This window comes from Microcaecilia unicolor, chromosome 1, assembly GCF_901765095.1.
Source record: "Microcaecilia unicolor chromosome 1, aMicUni1.1, whole genome shotgun sequence".
In the NCBI taxonomy this organism is placed as follows: Eukaryota; Metazoa; Chordata; class Amphibia; order Gymnophiona; family Siphonopidae; genus Microcaecilia; species Microcaecilia unicolor.
In genome coordinates, this window is record NC_044031.1 from 761449030 (window position 1) to 761475429 (window position 26400).

A 26400-nucleotide genomic window follows, 5' to 3' on the forward strand; every position below is an offset into this window, starting at 1 on the left:
TCACAAGGCTGTGCCTGTGATTTTTTTTTTTTTTATTCAAGGTTGGTTCACTGATAATGTATGAAATACAGCTAAGGCCAGGTCAGAGCTTGAGCAGTGTAGGTAGAAGCCTGAGAGTTCATCCACACTAGCAGAGTTCACTCACCTCTGGGCTGTCTGGGAAACTGCCAGCAAAGGCGTGTTTTTATGAACCAAAGAAGCTACTGGGCAGCTCTGAGGGGGGAAAAAATCAGATCATATATCTGGAAGCTGAAATTTCAAAACTGGCTGAACCATGCAAAGAACTCCAGCAGATGATTCAGAGCAAGTAGCAGACGGACACCGCTGATCACTCAAGAGGAGGAAACAGGGACCCAGACTTCCTCCTCCAGGTGAGTTTATTCATTTGAATTGATAATGAGTGAGACTGTTGGGCAAACTGGATGGACCATTCAGGTCTTTATCTGCTGTCATCTACTATTTATTAATGACAATCTTCAAAACCTGACACCAACAATTTTAAGCAAGGAGAGTCAATCTTTAGACCTAAGCAGTGACTTTTTGCACACAAGCACTGTCCGTGTGACTCGCAGTGAACTTTTATTCTATTGCTTAATAAATGCCCAGCACTTAGCTTTGTTTGTGCTGATGTTCTGCAGATGTGGGTTTTGAAGATTGTGTGTATGATTATCTCCGCCACAGAGACATCGGCCTGAGTAAAGTGACTATTTATTAATAGTCATTCCCTGCAGGTGACACGTGACTTGAGACCACAACCAGTTATTTATAAGATTCTTTTACTGAAGGGCTGGTGCTGAGATTTAAACTGCTCCTCTACTCCTCTCCCCGGGAACTCCGTTCACTGGGTAAATCTCTCTTATCTGCACCCTTCTCCTCCACCGCTAACTCCAGACTCTGTTCCTTTTATGCCTGGAATAGACTTCCTGAGCCGTCAAGCTCCATCTCTGGCCGTCTTCAAATCTAAGCTAAAAGCCCACCTTTTTGATGCTGCTTTTAACTCCTAACCCTTATTCACTTGTTTAGAACCCTTATTTTATCATCCTCACTTTAATATTTCCTTATCTCTTATTTGTCCTGTTTGTCTGTCCTAATTAGATTGTAAGCTCTGTCGAGCAGGGACTGTCTCTTCATGTTCAACAGTGCTGCGTACGTCTAGTAGCGCTATAGAAATGATTAGTAGTAGTCTTTGGGATTCCGGAATCTTGCTGCTCTTTGGGATTCCGCACAGAATGTTGCTACAGTGGGATTCCAGAATCTCGCTACTCTTTGGGATTCTGCACGGAATCTTGCTACTCTTTGTCCTTATCCCTTATTTGTCCTGTTTGTCTGTCCTAATTAGATTGTAAGCTCTGTCGAGCAGGAACTGTCTCTTCATGTTCAAGTGTACAGCGCTACGTACGTCTAGTAGCGCTATAGAAATGATAAGTAGTTGTAGTACTCATCAAGGCAAAGGAAAATGTGCTGGTGTCCAGCATCTCTCCAGTTGCAAGGGATCATGGTTAGGGCGTGGCCTGGATGAGTTAAAATCTACATATGTTCCCCATTTCATCAAGGGAATGCACTTGAAGGGCTGTACTCCAAAGATAAGAGGGGGTTTAGATTTCATGGTGGGGGGATTCAATAAATGGTACTCAACGTTAAGCATCGAAAAGATCCACTCTAAGCTACTATTCTGCAAAGACCACTCTGCACAGAATGACCTTTACAAAATGCAAGCTTACATAAGTATTGCCAAACTGAGGCAGACCGAAGGTTCATCAAGCCCAGTATCCTGTTTCTATAAAATAATGAGTGGAGTGGAGTGGAACGGATAGACATGAATTGCTTGTTTACTCTTCCAAAAATACTAGGATTAGGGGGCACGTAATGAAGCTACAAAGTAGTAAATTTAAAACAAGTAAAAGAAAATATTTCTTCACTCAAGAAATGCAAACTCAAACGCATAAAACCATTCTTCCCGAGGGAAATATTTCGTAGCCTAGTACAGTCCATGGTAGTAAGCCACGCAGATTACTGTAATGGAATCTATGCGGGATGCAAGGATCAAATCATAAAGAAACTTCAAACCGCCCAAAGCACAGCGTCCAGGCTTATATTTGGAAAAACATGTTTTGACAGCGCCAAACCACTCGGAGAAAAACTGCACTGGCTGCCAATCAAAGAAAGTTTCACTTTCAAAATCTGCACGACTGTTCATAAAATTATTTACGGCGAGGCACCAGGATACATGACAGACCTCATCGACCTGCCAACCAGGAACACCACAAAATCTCCACGATCATATCTAAACCTCCACTACCCAAGCAGCAAAGGACTCAAATACAAATCCACCTATGCAACCAGCTTTTCCTACCTAAGCGCACAACTATGGAATGCATTGCCAAAAGCAGTAAAAACTACGCTCGACCACCTAAAAGCACTAAAGACAGACCTGTTAAGAAGAGCATACCTCACTGACCCAACATAAAAATACCTGGTCACTTGCAACACAATATAACCAAAGACCATAACGGACATTACCTGACTCTTCTTCCCCCTTTTCCTCTCTAAGTTCCTCCAACTGTACCTACCATGCCAGAGATGGCGAACACCTCTACGGTACAATGTAAGCCACACTGAGCCTGCAAATAGGTGGGAAAATGTGGGATACAAATGTAACAAATAATAATAATTAAACTCTGGAATACTTTGCTAGAGAATGTGGTAAAAGCAATTAGCTTAACGGGGTTTAAAAAAAGATTTGGCTATCTTCCTAAAAGAAAAGTCCATAAGCCATTATTAAATTGGACTTGGGGAAAATCCACTATTTCTGGGATAAGCAGCATAAAATGTTTTGTACTTTTTTGGGATCTTGCCAGGTATTTGTGACCTCGACTGGCCACTGTTGGAAACAGGATGTTGGGCTTGATGGACCTTTGGTCTTTCCCAGTGTAGCAATACTTATGTACTTATGTGCTTGGGATTCTGAATGGAATCTTGCTACTCTTTGGTGTTCCACATGGAATGTTGCTACACTTTGAAATTCTGCATGGAATCTTGTTAGTCTTTAGAATTCTAGAATCTTGCTACTATTGAGTACTTGTGACCTGGATTGGCCACTGTTGGAAACAGGATGCTGGGCTCGATGGACCTTTGGTCTGTCCCAGTGTGGCAACAGTTATGTACTTATGTGTTCGGGATTCTGAATGGAATCTTACTACTCTTTGGGGTTCCACATGGAATGTTGCTACACTTTGAAATTCTGCATGGAATCTTGTTAGTCTTTAGAATTCTAGAATCTTGCTACTATTGAGTACTTGTGACCTGGATTGGCCACTGTTGGAAACAGGATGCTGGGCTCGATGGACCTTTGGTCTGTCCCAGTGTGGCAGCACTTATGTACTTATGTGTTCGGGATTCTGAATGGAATCTTGTTACTCCTTGGGGTTCCACATGGAATGTTGCTACACTTTGAAATTCTGCATGGAATCTTGTTAGTCTTTAGAATTCTAGAATCTTGCTATTCTTTGGGGTTCTACGTGGAATGTTGCTACTATTGGGTACTTGTGACCTGGATTGGCCACTGTTGGAAACAGGATGCTGGGCTCGATGGACCTTTGGTCTGTCCCAGTGTGGCAGCACTTATGTACTTATGTGCTTGGTATTCTGAATGGAATCTTGCTACTCTTTGGGGTTCCACATGGAATGTTGCTACTATTGGGTACTTGTGACCTGGATTGGCCACTGTTGGAAACAGGATGTTGGGCTTGATGGACCTTCAGTCTGTCCCAGTATGGCAATTCTTATGTACTTTTATCCACCTTTTGTAGCGTGTCATATTAAATGTGCAGTTTGAATACTGTACACTCCTTCAGTCTGGCAATGCTTATGTTCTTATATTCTTCTTATGTTTAGGGGTAATTTTTCTAACTGCCCATGGGTTTGGCCCCATTTTTCAAAGTGAAAGCTTGCAGCACCCTTTCACTTTGCAAATTACCACAGGAAAATTACCAGCACCTCGTTTACACCTGCTCATTTTGCAGTTAGATTTCCAGAGATAAAAGACTCATAAAATCTCAAAGCATGCAGATAAGCGTAAGCCACATCCCAGGGATGCCCATGAAGAAGGCACAGAAACGGCAGTATTTTAATCACTTACACACAGATTGGTAAATAACCTCATGAAATACCAACCAGTATAAATGGACATGTGCAGTTTGCATGGCGCGTACTTTTTCTGGGACGTTCACATGGGCAGGGTGTGGGTGGTGTGAGCAAGTCCACGCATTGATTATTCAGCAGGGCAGACTGGTGTAAATGTTATTGGCCCACTTGTGCTAGTGTTTCATAAAGAGTAGGTTTAAATAGACTGATCTTTGGAAAATCTAAATTCGAATCTGCCAAGCCCCTTCGAGAAAAATTACATTGGCTTCCCATCAAGGAATGTATTGCCTTTAAAATTTGCACCTTGATTCATAGGATCATTTATGGTGACGCTCCTGGATAGCTTAGCTGAAATTGGGTGGCGGAGCAGGTGGGGGGAAGAGGGGTTGGTGGTTGGGAGGCGAGGATAGTGGAGAGCAGACTTGTACGGTCTGTGCCAGAGCCGGTGGTGGGAGGCGGGGCTGGTGGTTGGGAGGAGGGGATAGTGCTGGGCAGACTTATACGGTCTGTGCCCTGAAAAGACAGGTACAAATCAAGGTAAGGTATACACATATGAATTTATCTTGTTGAGCAGACTGGATGGACCATGCAGGTCTTTTTCTGCCGTCATCTACTATGTTACTATGTTAAATCTTATAGATCTACCACCCAGAAATAGTTCCAGTCTTTCCCGATCCTGTTTAATTTTACATTATCCAGATTGCAACGGCCTCAAATACAAATCTACCTACGCATCAAGCTTCTCCTTCATAGGAACTCAGCTATGGAATGCACTGCCTAAACTCTTAAAATCAACTCAGAATCATCTAAACTTCAGAAAAGGATTGAAGACCACCCTGTTCAAGAAGGCGAACCATCCAGACGTTACTTAGTTCATTTCTTTTCTGTTCAGCAAAATTTATGGACCCTAATGTTTTTTCCATTATCTTTTATTATCTTTGTTGTCTTAGACGATACATTTACGATTAATTTTTTTTACTATGACATTGTTTAATGATATTATACTGAACTGTATCCTACCCATGTTATTGTGTAAGCGAAGAAATGCAAAGTGATGCACTTAGGGAGTAGAAATCCAAGGGAGACATATGTGTTAGGTGGGGAGAGTCTGATAGGAACGGACGGGGAGAGGGATCTTGGGGTGATAGTAACTGAGTACCTGAAGGCGACGAAACAGTGTGACAAGGCGGTGGCCGTAGCTAGAAGATTGCTAGGCTGTATAGAGAGAGGTGTGACCAGCAGAAGAAAAGAGGTTTTAATACCCCTGTATAAGACGTTGCTGAGGCCCCACCTGGAGTATTGTGTTCAGTTTTGGAGGCCGTATCTTGTGAAGGATGTTAAAAAAATGGAAGTGGTGCAAAGAAAAGCTACAAGAATGGTATGGGATTTGCGTTACAAGACATAAGAGGAGAGACTTGCAGACCTAAACATGTATACTCTGGAGGAAAGGAGAAACAGGGGTGATATGATACAGACGTTCAGATATTTGAAAGGTATTAATCCGCAAACGAACCTTTTCCGTAGATGGGAAGGCGGTAGAACGAGAGGACATGAAATGAGATTGAAGGGGGGCAGCCTCAGGAAAGATGTCAGGAAGTATTTTTTCACAGAGAGAGTGGTGGATACTTGGAATGCCCTCCTGCGGGAGGTGGTGGAGATGAAAATGGTAACGGAATTCAAACATGCGTGGGATAAACATAAAGGAATCCTCCTCAGAAGGAAGGGATCCCCAGAAGCTTAGCCGGCGGTGGGAGGCAGGGCTGGTGGTTGGGAGGCAGAGATAGTGCTGGGCAGACTTATATGGTCTGTGCCCTGAAAAAGACAGGTACAAATCAAGGTAAGGTATACACAAAAAATGGCACATGTGAGTTTATCTTGTTGGGCAGACTGGATGGACTGTGCAGGTCTTTTTCTGCCGTCATCTACTATGTTACTATGTTACATTGAGCCTGCAACTAGTGGGATAATGTGGGGTATAAATGTGTTAAATAAATAAATAAAGACCTTAAATAGTGCTTTTAGCAGGTGTCTTGTTATAAAATTATTCTCCATGTACATTGGATGGCAGGCTTTAAAAAGGCTACTTCCTCTTTCAAATCATCATAGGCGTCAGCTCTGTGGGTGCTTGAGCACCCCCAATATTGAGCAAACTCCATTACTCGGAGCAAAGCGCATTCACTCGTGTTAAGTTTAGCACCCGCAATCATTCTGAAAAGTTGGCTCCTATGTTACTGTGAAGCTCATTTTCAAAAGAAAAAAAAACATCTAAAAAGTGGCCTAAAGCAGTATTTTTTTCTTTATTTGTGGCATTTGTATCCCACCTATTTGCAGGCTCAATGTGGCTTCCATTGTTCCATCATGGCCATCGCCAATCCAGAGTTAAAGATACAAGTGGTGATACATAAAGAATATGAATAACGTAGTAAAATTAATTGAACAAGTATGAAGAGATCACAATTCGGGACCAGAGAAAAAGTGGTAATGTGTTAGGGTTTATACGATGGATTGTTGGTATTTTATTTTAGTTACATTTGTACCCTGCGCTTTCCCACTCATGGCAGGCTCAATGCAGCTTACGTGGAGCAATGGAGGGTTAAGTGACTTGCCCAGAGTCACAAGGAGCTGCCTGTGCCTGAAGTGGGAATCAAACTCATTTTCTCAGTTCCCCAGGACCAAAGTGTACCACCCTAACCACTAGCCACTCCTCCACTGTTGCTACTATTTGAGATTCTACATGGAATGTGGCCATTCCACTAGAAGTCGGCCCTTGCAGATCACCAATGTGGCCGCGCAGGCTTCTGCTTCTGTGAGTCTGACGTCCTGCACATACGTGCAGGACGTCAGACTCGCAGAAACAGAAGCCAGCGCAGCCTTCTACATGGAATGTTGCTAGTGGAATAGCAACATTCCATGTAGAATCTCAAAGAGTATCTATTTTATTTTTGTTACATTTGTACCCTGCGCTTTCCCACTCATGGCAGGCTCAATGCGGCTTACATGGGGCAATGGAGGGTTAAGTGACTTGCCCAGAGTCACAAGGAGCTGCCTGTGCCTGAAGTGGGAATCGAACATTAGTTATGTTTCTCTAAAAAACATCCAAATCAGTATTTTCAAAACCTATTTTTCAGATGTTTTTCTATGCTGTTCATCCGCAGTGCATCCAAACCTCAAGGGGGTGTGTTGGGGCGTGTTAAGGGTGAGATTTGGGCATTCCTAAGACTTAGAGGTTTTTCAGCCATAATGCAACAAAACAATACTGCAACTAAGATGTCTTGAGCTAGAACTGTTTTTTTTCAAATGAATAAGGAACAAAAAAGGTGTCCTAAATGACCAGATGACCACTGACCCCTCCCACCCCCCCAAAAATGTGAATAAAAATATAACTTACCAGCCTCAGATGTTATAGCCAGCATGCAGGTTCCTGGAGTAGTATAGTGGTTGGTGCAGTGCACTATGGAGTGGGGGGTCTCAGGTCCCTATTTCCCCCTACCTTTCACACTTGTGGTGGAAACTGTGACCCCTCCCAAAGTCACCAAAAACCTACTGTACCCACATATAGATGCCACCTGCACTCATAAGGTCTATTGTAGTGGTGTACAGTGGGGGTTTAGTGGGTTTTGGATGGATTTTAGAGGGCTCAGGGGACAAGGTAAGGGAGCAAAGGTGAGATGTGTACCTGGGAGCATTTTTATGAAGTGCACAGATGTACCCTCTAGGGGGCCCCATTGCTCTCCTGAAATGTCTGGGGACCAGTCTACTAAAAATGGTGGCTCCTTCTACATCCCAATGGCTTGATTTTCTCTGTTTTGCACTTATTCATTTTTTTTAATAGACCAGAAAACAAAACGTCCAAATCAGAAACCCTTGTTTGAAAACAGTATTTTGAAAAAAAAGATGACTTTTTTTTTCTTTTGAAAATGACCTTCTTTGCTATTCAGATTTTGGATGTTTTTTTGCAAAATGTCCAAAGTCGTACTTAGACGTCATATCAAAAATGCCCCTCCATGTCCGCCACTTAAGGACCATTCACTTGCCCTCATTATCCAGAAGGCGTAATTGTGCTACATGGGGTCTTATTGTTCAGATTTTGACCACGCTACTTTATATGTATACCTGACCTTGATTTGAATCTACCATTTTCAGGGCACAGATCGTATAAGTCTGCCCAGTACTAGCCCCGCCTCCCACCCACCGGTGCTGCCACCCAATCTCCGCTAAGCTTCTGAGGATCTATTGCTTCTGAACATCCTTAGCAAAGTACGGCCTCCAAAACTGATCACAATACTCCAGGTGGGGCCTCACCAATGACTTGTACAAGGGCATCAACACCTCCTTTCTTCTGCTGGTCACACCTCTCTCTATACAGCCTAGCAACCTTCTCGCTATGGCCACCACCTTGTCACACTGTTTCGTTGCCTTCAGATCCTCGAATACTATCACCCCAAGATCTCTCTCCCCCTCAGTACATATCAGACTCTCACCGCCTAACACATAAGTCTCTCGTGGGTTTCTACTCCCTAAGTGCATCACTTTGCATTTCTTCGCATTGAATTTTAATTGCCAAACCTTAGACCATTCTTCTAGCTTCCTCAGATCCTTTTTCATGTTTCCCACTCCCTCCCGGGTGTCCACTCTGTTACAAATCTTGGTGTCATCCACAAAAAAGCAAACTTTACCATCTAACCCTTCGGCAATGTCACTCACAAATATATTGAACAGAATCTTCCCCAGCACCGATCCCTGAGGCACTCCACTACTCACCTTTCTCTCATCCGAGTGAATTCCATTAACCACCACCCTCTAGCGTCTGTCCATCAACCAGTTCCTAATCCAGTTCACCTCGTTGGGTCCTATCTTCAGCCTGTAAAGTTTATTCAAGAGCCTCCTGTGGGGAACCGTGTCAAAAGCTTTGCTGAAATCTAAGTAGATTACGTCTATAGCACGTCCATGATTCAATTCTCCGGTCACCCAGTCAAAGAATTCAATGAGATTCGTTTGGCACGATTTACATTTGGTAAAACCATGTTGTCTTGGATGTTGCAACTTATTGGCTTCCAGGAAATTCACTATCCTTTCCTTCAGCATCGCTTCCATTACTTCTCTGACCACTAGTCTACTCCTGGGGCCAGCTTGCTGTTCTAGTAGGACTGGTCATCATATCTGAAGGTGTCAAAGAACCTAGAATGTACTGTCATTGTCACATGTTTGGGGGGGGTGGAAGGGGTTCAGTGACCACTGGAAGATTAAGGAGGGGGTCAGGCCTTAATCTCTCCAGTGGTCATTTAGGGCACCTTTTTGAAACTTAGACATGCTTGAAACAGGTTTAGACAAAACCGTCGCAATTTTTGCCCCAGACAATTTGGTTTTGTTCTATTACAGCAGAAAGACGTCTTAACTTTTGGGAACACCCAAGTCTCACCCAGAGCACACCCCCAACACACCCCCCTACTAAAAATTTGGACGAACTGCAGAGAAAAACATCTCAAATCAGACTTTTAAAAATCACAACTCAAACATTTTGGCACTTTGTGATGTTTTTCAGATGTTTTTCTCTTTTGAAAATGAGCAACACCTGCATCACTTAGCCATCTCTCTCTTCTTCAGTCTGTTCAAAATTCTGCTGCACGACTAATATTCCGCCAGGGTCGTTATGCTCATATTAGCCCTCTCCTCAAGTCACTTCATTGGCTCCCTATCCATTTCCGCATTCAGTTCAAACTCCTCTTACTGACTTACAAATGCATTCACTCTGCAGCTCCTCAGTACCTCTCCACTCTCATCTCTCCCTACATTCCTCCCCGGGAACTCCGTTCACTGGGTAAATCTCTCTTATCTGCACCCTTCTCCTCCACTGCTAACTCCAGACTCCGTTCCTTTTATCTTGCTGCACCATATGCCTGGAATAGACTTCCTGAGCTGATCTGTCAAGCCCCATCTCTGGCCGTCTTCAAATCTAAGCTAAAAGCCCACCTTTTTGATGCTGCTTTTAACTCCTAACCCTTGTTCACTTGTTCAGAACCCTTATTTTATCATCCTCACTTTAATATTCCCTTATCTCTTGTTTGTCCTGTTTGTCTGTCCTAATTAGATTGTAAGCTCTGTCGGACTGTCTCTTCATGTTCAAGTGTAATCACTTACAAACTACCCGACCCAGACAAACCTTACTGTCTCTCCCCACCAAGTCCCCGTACAGACATATCCAAATCTGAGAGCAGAGGAAGAGGAAAAACACCATTATTTCTCTTTCTTCAAACGTTTATCTATATGTGGAGAGTTATCTCTCCATCTGTAGCCTGTGATGTGAAATCACAAGTAACGCACAGCAGTGTTGTACATGCGAAGGAGCCCAGGACATTGTGGCTGTTTGAAAGACAATTAAACGCCAGCAATCTCAAACTTACTACATAATGTGAACTTTGATTATTTGCAGAGAATGAAAGGAATCATAGCCAATGAACTTGTAAGCAACTGACCTTGGACTAAAGTCAGCTCCAGCCAGACAATTTGAGCCAGCAGAGAAAAAAAGGGACTTTCAGGACATTGAAAGATCAGGACACAGCATCAGCTCATCTGACAGAGGATAAAAATGATTACATGTCCTTTTTGTGTTTGTTCTGGTGTGTTATGTGCCCTTTGTGTGTTATGCTTGCTAGGCAAATAGCACATGCTAAGTGTTATTAGTGGTTGCCAAAGAAAACCCAATTTCCCCCCTCCCCCACCAGTTTGAGCTGTTTTAGTCCTCCAGGTCTCCCCTTCCAAGTCTCCTCTCTTATTCCACGGAAAAGCCAAGTCTCCAGGGACAGGAGCAATGCTCCCGCCTCTCTCGTGCCAAAATTCAAGATGGCACTGGCTGACCCATGGCTTTTGTGCAGGACAAGGAGAAGCCACAGTTCCGCTGAAACGGGGGGAAGGCTGACAGTCGCTCTAAAGCGCATGGTTCGAGATAAGGTATCTTTCAAAGATATCACCAAAACAGGGAAGATAGGGTATCCTGATAGTGAGGTTGCAAAAGAGACCGTAGTAGATCAGGTGTCCTTAAATAAAAATAAAAATCAGGCAAAAGATTGCAAATTAATACTGTCAAGTACTAAGCATAATGTAAATAGGAACAACAAACATACTTTGAAATGTCTATATGCAAATGCCAGAAGCCTAAGAAATAAGATGGGAGAGTTAGAATATATTGCACTAAATGAAAAATTAGATATAATAGGCATCTCTGAGACCTGGTGGAAGGAGGATAACCAGTGAGACACTGTCATACCGGGGTACAAATTATCTTGTAGTAATAGGGTGGATCGAATTGGTGGAGGGGTAGCACTGTATGTTAAGGAGGGCCTTGAATCAAATAGATTGAAAATTCTGCAGGAAACAAAACACATCTTGGAATCCCTATGGATTGAAATTCCACGTGTAAAGGGGAAAAGGCTAGTGATAGGAATGTACTACTGTCCGCCTGGCCAGAATGAACAGACGGATGCAGAAATGTTAAAGGAAATTAGGGACGCAAACAAACTGGGCAACATAATAATAATGGAGTGGAGGAGTGGCCAAGTGGTTAGGGTGGTGGACTTTGCTCCTGAGGAACTGAGTTTGATTCCCACTTCAGGCACAGGCAGCTCCTTGTGACTCTGGGCAAGTCACTTAACCCTCCATTGCCCCATGTAAGCCGCATTGAGCCTGCCATGAGTGGGAAAGTGCAGGGTAGAAATGTAAAAAAATAAAAATAATGGGTGATTTCAATTACCCTGATATTGACTGGGTAAATGTAACATCGGGGCATGCTAGGGAGGTAAAATTCCTTGATGAAATCAAGGACAGCTTTATGGAGCAGCTGGTACAGGAGCCGATTAGAGAAGGAAAAATTCTAGACCTAGTCCTTAGTGGAGCGCATGATCTGGTGCGGGAGGTAATGGTGCTGGGGCCGCTTGATAACAGTGATCATAATATGATCGGATTTCATATTAGCTTTGAAGTAAGTATACATAGGAAATCAAATATGTTAGCGTTTAACTTTTAAAAAAGGAGACTATGATAAAATGAGAAGAACGGTGAAAAAAAAACTTGGAGGAGCGACTGCGAGGGTCAAAAATTTACATCAGGCGTGGATGCTGTTCAAAAGCACCATCCTGGAAACCCAGGCCAAATATATTCCGCGTATTAAAAGAGGAGGACGGAAGACCAAATGACAGCCAGCGTGGTTAAAAAGTGAGGTGAAGGAAGCTATTAGAGCTAAAAGAAAATCCTTCAGAAAATGGAAGAAGGAACCGACTGAAAATAATAAGAAACTGCATAAAGAATGTCAAGTCAAATGCAAAGCGCTGATAAGGAAGGCTAAGAGGGACTTCGAAAAAAAGATTGCGTTGGAGGCAAAAACACATAGTAAAATTTTTTTTTAGGTATATTAAAAGCAGGAAGCCGGCAAAAGAATCGGTTGGACTGCTAGATGCCACCAACATTTGACCCAGCCATTGTAGAGTCAATCCTTGGTCAGGGACTGGTCACTGCAGCTCCATTCTGGACCCAAATAATGATGTGCCAGGATAACAGACTTTTTTTTTCTCACTTACATACAAGTTTACACTTGTGGTCCACCTTTTCAGCTTTCCTTTGTTCAACAACACCATTTTGTATTTTATTCACATCCTGACACTTCATTATTCTTCAGTGATTCTGGGTACAAGTTTATGTTTTTGATTTTACCCTATATCTTTTTAAAGAATCCTATATAATAAAAGGCACCTCCAACATTCTGAAGCTGACTGCATGGCTGAGGAATTCCTGCTCTCTGTATCCATCTCCTGAATTGACATCACGTACTTCCGGGTTCCTCACAAGCAGAAGTGACCAACCACACGAGGTTTCTCGGCTTCAGAATGTTGCAGGTGCATTCTATTAAATAGGATTGGTCAGTTCCTTGATATTAAATAGGATTGGTCAGTTCCTTGAAGCACAGCCACAGTTCAGCATCCTGCACAGTAACGCTCAGACACCAGAGAGAGGGGGGGGGGGGCTGACACCAGAGAGAGGGAGGGAGGGGGGCCTGACACCAGAGAGGTGGGGGAGGTATCTCTGTCACACACACTCTCTCTCACACTCTCTCTCTCTCTCACAGTCAATGTCTTTCTCTCTCTCTATGTCTCACACTGTATCACATTCACTCTCTGTGTCACACAGTCACTCACACACTCTCTTGGTCTCATACACTCAGTCTCAAAGGGAGTCTGTGTCTCGCACACACTGTATCTGTGTGAAACACACTCTCTCTTTCTCACACTGTGTCTCACATACACTTGCACACACTCTCATTCTCACACACACACTCACTCTCTCACAGACACACTCGCACCCAGACTCACTCTCTCTCACACACACACACTCGCACATTCACTCTCTCTCTCTCACACACAGTCACTCTCACATACACTCTCTCAAACACACACACTCCGAGGAAAACCTTGCTAGCGCCCGTTTCATTTGGGTCAGAAACGGGCCTTTTTTACTAGTGTTTTATAATTATTAATTATTTCCTGGAATGTTTCAGTTACATACATCCTAGCTTTATTATCATTCTTTGGAATTGTGCTTTTCATGTCATTTACCTACTACAACTTTGTAGATCATCATATGGAAGTCTTTCACATGTTTTCTGTCCGTCTGATACAGTATGTTGTATTATATCATTGGATTGTTATTTATCACATGGTCTTATGCATTTCTTTGCATTTTAATACAATTTTACATTTTTTCTATATGTTGTATTTATGTTTCTAATGTATGCCCATTGTTTTTAGACCCCTGATGTAGGCTTTACGGAGAAACACAGTGCTGTGTCGGGTCTTGAAGAATAAAGGTTTTATTCATTACATTCCTCGTCCTTCTGTTCCTTTGTGGAAAAGCCCTGCTGATTACACTACTCCTTTTGCTGGTTTCTACTGATGTAGTGATACTCGGTCCTCCGCTTCTGTGGTGTCCCTTCTTTTCAAATTGTGAGTCCTAAGTTCTATTTTTGTTGGTTTTGAAAATAAAATATGTGGTGACTGCATTCTGAAAATATTGTAATTACATTTATTCTACTTCGAGGTCTCTGCCCACAGGGATCAACAAAGTGACTCTTTTGGAGAAACTTAATTCACATTTCGGCATGTTGTCTACCAGAGTGACGTTGATCTGGATGGCCACATGTACCCTGGTGCCAGGTAAGGGCTTCTGTTCACACACGTCTATAAACATCAGTGAACTATTTCAATTTGCAGGGATGGAGGAGAAGCCTAGTGGTTAGTGCAGTGGAACATGGAGTGTTGCTGCTATTTCAGATTCTACATTTTTTCACGGAGAGAGTAGTGGATGCTTGAATGCCCTCCCGCGGGAGGTGGTGGAAATGAAAACGGTAACGGAATTCAAACATGCGTGGGATAAGCATAAAGGAATCCTGTGCAGAAGGAATGGATCCTCAGGAGCTTAGTCAAGATTGGGTGGCAGAGCCAGTGGTGGGAGGCGGGGCTGGTGGTTGGGAGGCGGGGATGGTGCTGGGCAGACTTATATGGTCTGTGTCAGAACCGGTGTTGGGAGGCGGGGCTGGTGGTTGGGAGGCGGGGATAGTGCTGGGCAGACTTATACGGTCTGTGCCCTGAAAATGACAGGTACAAATCAAGGTAAGGTATACACAAAAAGTAGCACATATGAGTTTATCTTGTTGGGCAGACTGGATGGACCGTGCAGGTCTTTTTCTGCCGTCATCTACTATGTTACTATGGTACTATGCTACTATGTTACATGGAATGTTGCTATTATTCCAGATTCTACATGGAATGTTGAGATTCCGTTGCTACTATTTGAGATTCTACAGTGAATGTTGCTAGTGGAGGAGTAGCCCAGTGGTTAGTGCAGTGGACTTTGATCCTGGGGAACTGGGTTCAATTCCCACTGCAGCTCCTTGTGTCTCTGGGCAAGTCACTTAACTCTCTATTGCCCCAGGTCCAAATAAGTACTTGTATGTACTATGTAAACCACTTTAAATGTAGTTACAAAAACCACAAGTCCCTTTCACTTCCCCTTTTAATTCTTCACAGTACAGTTATCCTTTCTCCACCTCAGTCTCCTGCTTTTGCCTTGTCCAGTTCATATTTCTATAGTATTACAAGGTATACACAGTGCTAGACAAATACATTGAAGAGACAGTGCCTACTCTGAAGAGCTTACAATCTGGTCAAAGACATGCAGACAAGACAAGTAGGAAGGTTCAGAAATGAATCTTGTAAGTTTATTTATACATCTGTTTTAATAATCATGTGAAGACAATCAGGGCCGATATACAGACCATGGGAGTCAGCCGGGCTAACGCACTCTGTTGCTGCTAAAACTGGATAGGCCATGCCAGTCCTTTTCCAGTGACCAGCATTGAATATCCTGTTTACTTTTGGTTGGTTTGACTTTGACCAGCCAGCCTATATTCCAGGGGCTTAGCCAGACTTTGGCGGGAGGGGGGGGGGGGGGTCCAGAGCCCGAGGTAAGGGGTCACATTTTACCCCCCCCATCCTGCCATTTTTGACTCCCCCCCCCGCCGCCACCACCATCTTTGACCCCGCCAACCTTTTTGACCCCCTCTTCCCGCCGCCACCAACCCTCCCCCGCCGCCGCCGTTGGGAACCTTTGCTGGCGGAGGTCCCCAACCCCCACCAGCCAAAGTCCTCTTCTCCGGCACAGCCGCGTTGCTGATCTGCAAGGGCAGGCTTCTGTTTCTGTGAGTCTGACGTCCTGCACGTACTCACAGAATCAGAAGCCTGCCCTTGCAGATCAGCAACGCGGCCACACTGGAGAAGAGGACTTCGGCTGGCGGGGGTTGGGGACCCCCGCCAGCAAAGGTACCTGACGGCGGCGGGGGAGGGTTGGTGGCGGGAGGGGGGGGTCGAAGGGGGTGGTGGCGGGGGGGGGGGGGCGCCAGGGCCAGGGGCCCATGCCCCCTCGGCCCCACGTAGCTACGTCATTCAGTGCAGACTGGTCAAAGTCAAAGCAGCCAAAGATAGGACTGCCCTGCACGTGGCCAAATAGTTAAGTGGCAAAGTGCCAAAAGTTGGCACCTGATATAACCAGCTAGCCGCTAACCAGCAACATTCAGCGGGACATGGCAGATAGCCAGCTATGTGGCACTTAACTGGTCAGGTACCGATCCTGGCTGCTTAAATGACTTTGAATATTGGGGGGAATCGTGTTTGAAGACATGAATTAGAGAGTAACAACTGAAAAAAATGTAATAAATAGAAATAAAACAAAGTAAAACAAAAGAAAGGCAGAGGCGTCTTCTTCAGCTCAATTACAGTATGAGCAAAAGATGACAACATCAAACTATATATAATGAAACATGAAAAGCTTTCCAGTGCCAGCCTCGAGAGAAAGTAGGGGTGGGGGAAGGAGGAAGGAGTGACAGGGACAAACAGAAGGAGGCAGAGGCGTAGCTGGACTCGATATTTTGGATGGGCTGTTCCATGTGCACGTGCCTCTCCCCCCCACCCCCACCCCCACCCCCAGACCACATATATCTTCCCAGAGATATTTTTTAAGAACATAAGAGGGGTTTTTTTTTCCACCTACCCCACATCTTCTCCCTCTCCTCTGCGGTGTCCAGGCATCTGCGCTCCTGTCTCTGAACTCTGTCCCTCCCCGATGTCGGTGCAGGCGTCCTCGGCGCCTACAGCGATTCATTCTCGCTGTTTGCGCCAGCTCCACAGGCTTCCATCTGCCACGTCCCGCCCTCGCTGACATCGTTGCCTGTTTCCTGTGTGGTGGAACATGGAAGCCTGCAGGGCCGGCGGAAGCAGCAAGAATGAATCACTGCAGGCGCCGAGGACACCTGTACTGACACCAGGGAGGGAAGGGGTTCAGAGACTGGATTGCGGAAGCCGGGACACCATGAAGGAGAGCAGTGTGGTACTGCAGCAGGGTGGGCCTAAGGGAAGACTGGGTGGGCCTGTGTCCACCGAGGCCCACCTGTAACTACTCCACTGGAAGGAGGACGATGGATAACTAGAATGGAGGGCCATAGTGAGGTCGGTGCAGCTGCCAGGCAGGGTGCCAAAATTTCACACTGTCCATCGCCTCCCCTGCTCAGTCTGGCACCTGGGATTTCACTGTCACCTCCCCTGGTCTCTCAGGCCCTTGAATTCTGTTCGTTGAGCTGCCTATCAAACAGTTCCTGTCCCACATGTGCTCCCTGACTTGAGCTTTGTGGGAAGTCTCCTGGTTTTGTTGCAGGAATTACCACTATTGTTAGCAGAATCTGTGGTACTTCAGGAGTCAAACAGCACACGCCAGAATGAGGGAGAAATCTTCTTTATTTGCCAGCAAACAAAGTAGGACATCAGCTCTAGCTCTCTTCTTCTCTTTCTCAACTCTCTGGATCTTATGGCTTCTGTCTCAGCTCCTTCTCTTCTTCTTAGCTCTCCTCTCTTTCTCACGTAAGCTGCCTCTGCTCCCAGTTATATAGGGTCCTACACCTCTCTAGCCCCCCCCCCCTTCTCACCAGATGGTAAAGAATAGATTGATTACCCTGCCTTGAACTAATTATTACTTACATTTACTCCAAAATATCAGTTACATAGGTTTAAGATATTTCCTAACTGACCTATGACCTGGGGCCTCTCCCACTAGACATTGTGGCACCTATCTCTTGCATTTTATTATTCACATAATCAGTTTCCCAATCAACTTCATACTAACTGGGTTCTGGCATTCATTAAGGGGTCAAGGGTTAATGGCATACATACATTTATTACTTTCAGAAAACCAGTCCTTCACTTAGCTATAATTAATCAAGACTTTCCCTGACCTCTTTCACCTATTAGCTTCATACCCAAAACTAGCTAGGACTGTAGATAATTCAAACCAGATGATGACCTCTTAAAACTGCAGACAAAGCTTACTTGAAAAGTCAGTCAAAGATGTAACACTGGATTGGAAAGATATTCTATATAGAAATAGAACTTATTAATTACACAGAATAAAACATATTCTAAAATAAGCAGAAATCAGAATTCCTTATAAGACAAAATCTAACTCGTCTAGAATATCTATATCTACTCTATCTTCTTCTAACCAGCATTAAACTAATCCTTTAAACTGCCTGCAATATGCCTTGCTCATAATGGTATCCATATGTGGTAAATAATTACTTCTCTCTGACCTTTCTAACCTCTTAGTCTAGCAAAAGCTAGACATTTGAGTAATCTAAACCAGATGGCATTCTTCCATCACTTGCAGAACTGAAAAGTTAAAATAGAATTAACAAATATGACTTCTTTGCCCAAGCTGCCTCAGTTTTAAGTCTCATAGGATTTGGAATTCCCATACCAGCTTGAACTTCCTGTACCGCATGGCTCAAATTAGAAAAAGATGAACAGTGGTGTATGCTTGGGAGTTGAGCTGTTTGTTAGGCAGCCACAGTAAGGGGAATAAGTGCCAGACTCCCAAGGGAGACAGAAAGACTGGGAGAAGGCTGGGAGCTGGTATGAGACAGAGAGAGAGTGTGTATGAGAGAGAGACTGGATGAAGGCTTGAGGGTATGAGAGAGACTGAGTGAAGGCTTAGAACAGTGTATATGAGAGAGAGAAAGACTTGGTGAAGACTTGGGAGGGGGTCTGAGAGAGAGAGAGAGAGAGAGACTGTGTGAAGGCTTAGAACAGGGTATATGAGAGAGAGAGAGAGAGAGAGAGAGAGAGAGAGAGAGAAAGACTTGGTGAAGACTTGGGAGGGGGTCTGAGAGAGAGAGAGAGAGACTGTGTGAAGGCTTAGAACAGGGTATATGAGAGAGAGAGAGAGAGAAAGACTTGGTGAAGACTTGGGAGGGGGTCTGAGAGAGAGAGACTGTGTGAAGGCTTGAGGGTATGAGAGAGACTGAGTGAAGGCTTAGAACAGTGTATATGAAAGAGAGAGACATGGTGAAGCCTGGGAGCTCATATGAGACAAAGAGAGACTCAGAGAAGGACTTGGTGAAGACTTGGGAGGGGGTCTGAGAGAGAGAGAGAGACTGTGTGAAGGCTTAGAACAGGGTATATGAGAGAGAGAGAGACTTGGTGGCTGAGACAGAGAGTGTGTAAAGGCGGTTAAGGGCGGTTAGCTTAGCGGAGTTTAAAAAAGGTTTGGACGGCTTTCTAAAGGAAAAGTCCATAGACCATTATTAAATTGGACCTGGGGAAAATCCACTATTTCTGGGATAAGCAGCATAAAATGTTTTGTACTTTTTTGGGGATCTTGCCAGGTATGTGTGTCCTGGATTGGCCACTGTTGGAAACAGGATGCTGGGCTTGATGGACCTTTGGTCTTTCCCAGTGTGGCAATACTTACGTACTTATGTAGGTAGAACTGGGGAGGGCTGTAGTGTGCGGCGGGCATCCGGGCAGAGCCTCTGGGCCCTCGGGCACTGCCCAGTTGCCTGAATGGTCAGTCCACCCCTGATAGGTAGACCTAAAGGTCACTGATTCTATTGGTGGTTATGGCCTCACAACATCTGTACAACATCTGTGTCTCAACAGCACTGACCCAGGATACTAGAGGTGGCTTTGAGTCTGCAGTGAATCCCAACGCAAGGTCGGATAGTGATCTCGAGAGCACTGTGGTTCCGGGAACGGGTATGTCTGAGGAGGAGCTGCAGCAACTCTTGTGGATTTATCGCACACAAGATCGTAAGTAGGATCGTGCTTGGAAACTTGTAACAGTATAAGACTGCTTCCAGTTTCACGGACCTGGTCATTAAAACTGACCCCATGAAATTACGGTTCTTTCTGTAGCTTCTGCCTGGAATTACTCGATGCTGGCAATCTCACTTGCCGGACTGTTCCTGGGGCTTCTTATTCTGGGAATGAACATCATGGCAAACAGGTAGGACTCATAATTTTAGCTATTTCTCCCACGCATAAGCAGGCTGTAGAGACAGAGAATTGCCTTCGACTGGAGTCAGACATTAGCGCTTTGTAAACCCGAGGGTCATTTTGAAAGCCATTGCCAGTAACGTTAGACGTGTACAGCCTGTGCACATGAAACTGTACCTGAGCAGACCTTCTCAAGGGTAGGGGTGGGGTCCAGGACATTCACGTGGAGGTCAGTTGTATAAACCAGCCAAGAAGATGCCCATCTGGAGCCTATTCTGTAAAAGAAAGTAGGCGCCTAAATGCCAGAGATATCCGGTAACTTATAGTACTCTACGTTTGGGTTTCTGCGCAGACTCTATCCCTGTGTATGCCTACCTGTAAAGTGCGTCCTTTTGTAAGATACCTAGTTCGTAAACATTACGCATTACGAGGCAGTTCTAGAATAAGTCCCCTGAAAGGCGCCAGCTTCCCTTTATGGAATACCAGCATAAGCGCAAAAATATACGGGCCCAATAGTCAGCCGGCGACGATCAGTGTGTTGCTGACCGTCACTGGTGTTAAGCCCAGAAATTCAATGCTAGGCCTTGTCCAAGTTTGCAGAGCAGGCTCACGCGTAGCCAGTTAAGAGCCCTGTTTACCAAGGTGCGCTAGCGTTTTTAGCAGGTGCTTAAAATTAGCGTGCGCTAACCATGTAGACACCCATAGGAATATTATGGTTAACATGCGCTAAAAGCGCTAACACATCTCTAGCGCAGCTTAGGTAACTACGCCCTAAGTGCAATATTCAGATTAACCGGCTATGGGTTACCACAAAAAGATAGAACTGACTTTTATCTGGTTCTATTTACATAGTAACGTAGTAAATGACGGCAGAGAAAGACCTGCATGGTCCAGCCAATCTGCCCAACGAGATAAACTCATATGTGTTACTTTATGTGTATACCTGACCTTGATTTGTATCTGCCATTTTCAGGGCACAGACCGTAGAAGTCTGCCCAGCACTAGCCCCGCCTCCCAACCACTAGCCCCGCCTCCCACCACCAGCTCTGCCACCCAATCTCCGCTAAGCTTCTGAGGATCCATCCATATTTATAGGGTTAATCTAGCTGGTTAAGTGCTGCATCTCGGCACTTAACCGACCATGTGCTGACTTCCACCACCTCCCCCCCCCCCCCCCCCGGAACATCCCCAAAATAGCCAGTTTTCAGTTCACCACTAACCAGTAATTTTCAGCAGCTAGCCCTGAACTGACGATGTAACTGACTAGGAGCCATTTGTGGCTGATGAAATTGCTTTGAATATCAACCCCTACGTGTATAAGGTTAGATGTGAGAACAAGGCTGGGGAGAGCTGTTTTCAGAAAGAGAAGTCTATCCAGGGGCGTATCTGGACTCTGGCGGTAGGGGGGGGCCAGAGCCAGAGGGAGGGGGCACATTTTAGCCCCCCCCCCCGGTGCCACCGATCCCCCCCCGCCATTTCCGGACCCCCCCCCCCCCCCGCCACTGCCAGACCTCCACCCCTCGCCACCAATGACACTCTCCACCCCCTCCCGCCGCCGCCAACCCTCCCCCGCTGCTGTCACTTACCTTTGCTGGCGGGGGACCCCAACCCCCCGCCAGCCGAGGTCCTCTCTTCCGTGCAGGCTGCAAGTTGCAATGCGTCCTGTTCTTCTGAGTCTGACGTCCTGCACGTACAACGCGCAGGACGTCAGACTGAGTTCCAAATTCTGAGTCTGACGTCCTGCACGTTTTACGTGCAGGACGTCAGACTCAGAAGAACAGGAAGCGTTGCAACTTGCATCCTGCACGGAAGAGAGGACTTCGGCTTGCGGGGGCTTGGGGTCCCCCGCCAGCAAAGATCGGCGACAGGTTGGTGGCGGGCGTGCGGGACGGAGGGGGAGGTGGAGAGGGTCGATGGTAGGGGGGTCCAGGGCGAAATCTGCAGGGGCCCAGGCCCCTGTGGCCCCACGCAGATACGCCCCTGAGTCTATCCTGTCCTTGATAGATTGCACTGGCTTATAAGTATATAAGTACTGTCATACTGAGAAAGACCAAAGGTCCATCGAGCCCAGCATCGTGTTTCTAACAGTGGCCAATCCAGGTCACAGATACCCAGCAAGATCCCAAAAATGTACAAAACATTTTATACTGCTTATCCCAGAAATAGTGGATTTTCCCCAAGTCCATTTAATAATGGTCTATGGACTTTTCCTTTAGGAAGCCGTCCAAACCTTTTTTAAACTCCGCTAAGCTAACCGCCTTTACCACATTCTCTGGCAACGAATTCCAGAGTTTAATTACACGTTGAGTGAAGAAAAATAGCTTGTAGGGTGTTTAAGAATCTGGCAGGACTGAATCAAGTTGGTCTCTCAATTATTTGACATTATTGTCTGCAGGGAAAAGTTCTCACTCTATTCTAATTTTTTTGAAGTTTCCTAATTATGGTGGAATTCAAATTAAGAGTCATTTGATTAATTCTTTTCAGTACTCGGGGGGTAAAAATTTGGACTAATGTACAGTATCAAGCCAGGTCTGTTCAATCTTATTTAATATTTAGGAAGCAACTGAAGGCTCTGATGTTTTCAGATATAAAATTAGTTCGACTTAAGTTTACATAATACTTGTAATTCCAACTAACTGAGATGTTTCTTTTCTTGTAATCCTTTCTGGAGATAGAATAAATAGAATAGAATGTTGTTATGTAATCAGGGCCTTTTTTGAGGGGGTACTTGGGGGTACTGAGTACCGGCACCTTTTCCGTTGTCTGTTAAAATTGACCCACGGTCCCCAAGTTTTAATGAAAGTGCTCAGGCTCTACACACCAATTCTGCCTTGTCATAGATTCTGTGACTGGTTGCAGGGGGCCTGGCTATTGTGAGGTGGGTCCCTCGGTGATCACCCCACCCCTGAAGGGTGGCCTAGCATTTGAGTACCGGCAACTTTTTTGCTAGAAAAAACACACTGTATGTAATGTAGTTAGGCTCCTTTGAAAATTGCCCCTTCCCTATGACAACTCAAGTAAATTCTCCGATGGCTTTTAATAGACTGTAGGGATTTGCAGGGCCGCCGAGAGGGGGGGGGGGGCAGGGGGGACAAAATTCCCCGGGCCAGGCCACCCTGAATTCAAATCATAGCACCTCACCTCGACCTCGCGCCTTGTGAAAGAAGCGCAGCAGCGGCAGTCTGCAGACAGGGAGGGAAGGCCCGAAGGGAGGCGATCTGCAGACTGCTGCTGCTGCGCTTCTTTCACATGGAGTGAGGTCGAGGTGAGGCGCTATGATTTGAATTCAGGGGGGCCTGGCCCGGTGGTGGATGGAGGGGGGCAGTGGGGGGGGGGGGGGGAGGCGGGGCGGCTTTGCCCCGGGCCTGGCCCAGTCTCTCGGCGGCCCTGGGGATTTGGATGGAACATCTGCTGATTCTGTCAAACACCACATGGATTCTCTAACGCTGAAGGTAGAGGAGATCCAGACAGGAGATGCATGAGAATGTTGTTAAGAGAGAATGAGGAACAGTCCTGTTTCTTGGTTTTCATATGTTGTGTGCTCTTTTCCTAGAAATCAAAAGATCGTGAACAGATATAAGACAGAACTGGAGGCCACCCGGACAATGGGGGCAGAAAAACAAGCCACTCTCACACTGAAGGACGACGACTCTTTAAAACAAGACCCGTTTTTAGACACAGTGCAAACCCAAGGAAAAATTACTGTCCGGTGGAAGGATGGACACGTTACGTCCCTGTACAAGGATACGCTGGAGGAAACTGTATAACTAAACGTGACCAAATGTCCATAACTAAGTCCCAAGTGCCGTTCCTACAGATTTACAGCCAAACGTAAGATCTCCTGCTGTGATGAATATTGTTACATCTGTTTCTATTGATAAGACTTAATTCCTTTCTTCGGATTCTCTAAACTGTTACAGCGTGATGCACTGCAGCTGCTCCGTGGCGTTGTGATGTCATCAGCCACTGGCTCTGGCTTTGCAGATATCGTGGTGAGAGCGCAGACAATTAGAAATCCAGACTGAGCCATCCCGTGCCCGGCATAGTCACCCTCAATGCCAATAGGGAAATAGGACTTGGTCTTCCATATTGCAGGTTCCGTGTAAGAGCTGATAACATATTGAAGATCACCTGTGGGGTGTCAAGAGTACGCTCAGGGTCACCATATCTTGATCTTACATGTTGTCTCCTGTGCCTGCACAAACTTGTCCGGGACACTAACTGGAACCCTTTCTCATACATGTGATGTCTGTGGGGTGGGACTGCACTGCTTGTCTCATGTCAAACACTTACTGTAGAGTAGACCCAGCCTGATTTCCCCATGTCCAGGAGCTCTGACGTGCCCTTTCACCATTTTGAAACCAACAATATCAAAGAGCCACTGAAGCTACCTTGACCAGGTCTTTCCCTTTAGAGACAGAAAGGGCTTGACGAACAGGCCCTGTCAGTTTGGTTTCTAAATAAAATACTTCGGAAATGAAAGTGTAATCCCTTTTTTCATTGCACGTTTATTTATTTGGATTTTGCTCACACTTTTTTCAGTAGTAGCTCAAGGTGAGTTACATTCAGGTACACTGGATATTTCTCTGTCCCAGGAGGGCTCACAATCTAAGTTTGTACCTGAGGCAATGGAGGGTTAAGTGACTTGCCCAAGATCACAAGGAGCAGCAGTGGGATTTGAACCAGCCACCTCTGGATTGCAAGACCAGTGCTCTAACCATTAGGCCACTCCTCTACTGTAGCAACATCCCATGTAGAATCTCAAATAGTAGCAACAGAATTTCAAATAGTAGCAACATTCCATGAAGAACCTCAGATAATATCAACATTCCATATAGAATCTCAAATAATTTATTTGCATTTTGCTCACACCTTTTTCAGTAGTAGCTCAAGGTGAGTTACATTCAGGTACTCTGGATATTTTTCTGTCCCAGGAGGGCTCACAGTCTAAGTTTTGAAGAGAAGACTAGACGATTTAATATAAAAAGTTTATTTACAATTGTACTGCATACCTTTTATGAGGTATGCAGGAAGCATGTTCAGACAAAGCAGTCAGAGAATGCTTAAAGGCACAGATCTCTCATTGGTCTTATATAGCTTTCTTTGGCATCTGACTATACAACATCCCTGTGCAAGTCTCTGAATACCACAAACTGTTAATCATGTGCAGAACATCTGCTTTCTATTACCCCCCTACCTTCTATCCCACAGACTTTCTGGAGCCTGCCTCTGGCTAATGTGGGCCCCATCATGTCCCAGGAGATTTTAGTGTTGAAACAGCTAGCTCTGCATGTTTTTTTGAAGCATTCCACTCCAATTTTTTATAGTTTTGTTCAACAAATCCTCCCTTTTGAGGACTGATTGTTTCAGGCCTCAAACATCTGTTTCAGCTCCAGTCTGTTTTCTTACCTCCTTTCTAAATCTCCTCCCCCCTTGTTTGTGGCATTCAGTTTCTGCACGCTTTTTCAATATTTTTGGCTGACATATTAAAGTTCTATTTATTCTGAATTTCAGTTATCATTGTTATTTTAAAAACATCCTGGCACATCTTTGCAAACATGCTAATACATGTTGCATTAAACAGATTCAATTGTACTAGGGTACAAAATTTATATTTCCTTTGAATACAGACAGTGAGCTTCATCAAAGGGGAATACACTGTCATTCATTCTTACTTCTCATTAGTTGATGTGGCATTAAAAATTACACAAATTAAAAGCATAACATTCATTGAATCAGTTGTTACAACATTCTGCGTGTAAGTGCACTTTATCGGGGGAATGTGTTCAGTTGTCATACTATTAATCAGACACCAACATGATGTCTGTGGGTACTTGTCCATAAGCAAGGCTTGCTTATAAATAGTCTCATTTGTCCAATGAAGGTTTTCATCATCTCTTACACAGGTATTATTGGGATCACAGTCATGGTGCCCACTCAATTTTATCATTGTAGTCCAATATATCATAGCTGGCAAGGACAAGGATGTGGGCACATATGATACAATCAGTCAGATTCAACATCTTGGCCGCTGCAACAAGTCTATTATCATATGTGTTCATTGTCCATTAACAAACAACAACAGTCCAATACCATCATGTTTAGGGACATGATGTTTGTTTATTCTTTGTCCATTTCAATGTTATTAATTCGTCGAATATCTGCTAAATGTATCCAAGAAGTATGACCTTCCAGACGGGCAGAGGTCTGAGTAAGGGCCGTGATAGCAAAAGGCCCTACATACACAGGATCCTTCCATGTTTTATGTGTAAAGTTCTTTCGCAGTACTAGATCACCTACTTTAAAAGCACAAACATCATTAGTAGTCCCTGCCTGTGATGCTACATTTGTTCGGATCACATCACTTGTCAAGTTCAACATAGGTTGTAGCTTT

General features: G+C 44.8%; 1 protein-coding gene across 2 annotated transcripts; it reads left to right on the top strand.

The window, feature by feature from the left end:
- The first annotated feature begins 231 nt into the window (after nucleotides 1–231).
- Nucleotides 232–24494, top strand: LOC115459923 (organic solute transporter subunit beta-like). Of its 2 annotated transcripts, none has more exons than XM_030189759.1 (6): nucleotides 232–371; nucleotides 13938–14132; nucleotides 14227–14342; nucleotides 19671–19820; nucleotides 19926–20016; nucleotides 23560–24494. In XM_030189759.1, the coding sequence occupies exons 3-6, from the start codon at nucleotides 14288–14290 to the stop codon at nucleotides 23771–23773; spliced, it is 510 nt and encodes a 169-aa protein (XP_030045619.1). In that variant the 5' UTR covers nucleotides 232–371; nucleotides 13938–14132; nucleotides 14227–14287; the 3' UTR covers nucleotides 23774–24494. The 2 variants fall into 2 exon arrangements, with proteins under 2 accessions (XP_030045619.1, XP_030045618.1); XM_030189758.1 differs by having other exon boundaries at nucleotides 234–371; nucleotides 14241–14342.
- Nucleotides 24495–26400: the final 1906 nt, after the last annotated feature.

Bases quoted from the DNA above. Each gene is read 5' to 3' on its own strand.
- LOC115459923 (XM_030189759.1), top strand. From the start codon at position 14,288: ATGTTGTCTACCAGAGTGACGTTGATCTGGATGGCCACATGTACCCTG. The intron at 19,821-19,925 runs GTAAGTAGGATC...TTCTTTCTGTAG, and splicing joins GATTTATCGCACACAAGATC to CTTCTGCCTGGAATTACTCG. The intron at 20,017-23,559 runs GTAGGACTCATA...CTCTTTTCCTAG, and splicing joins ATGAACATCATGGCAAACAG to AAATCAAAAGATCGTGAACA.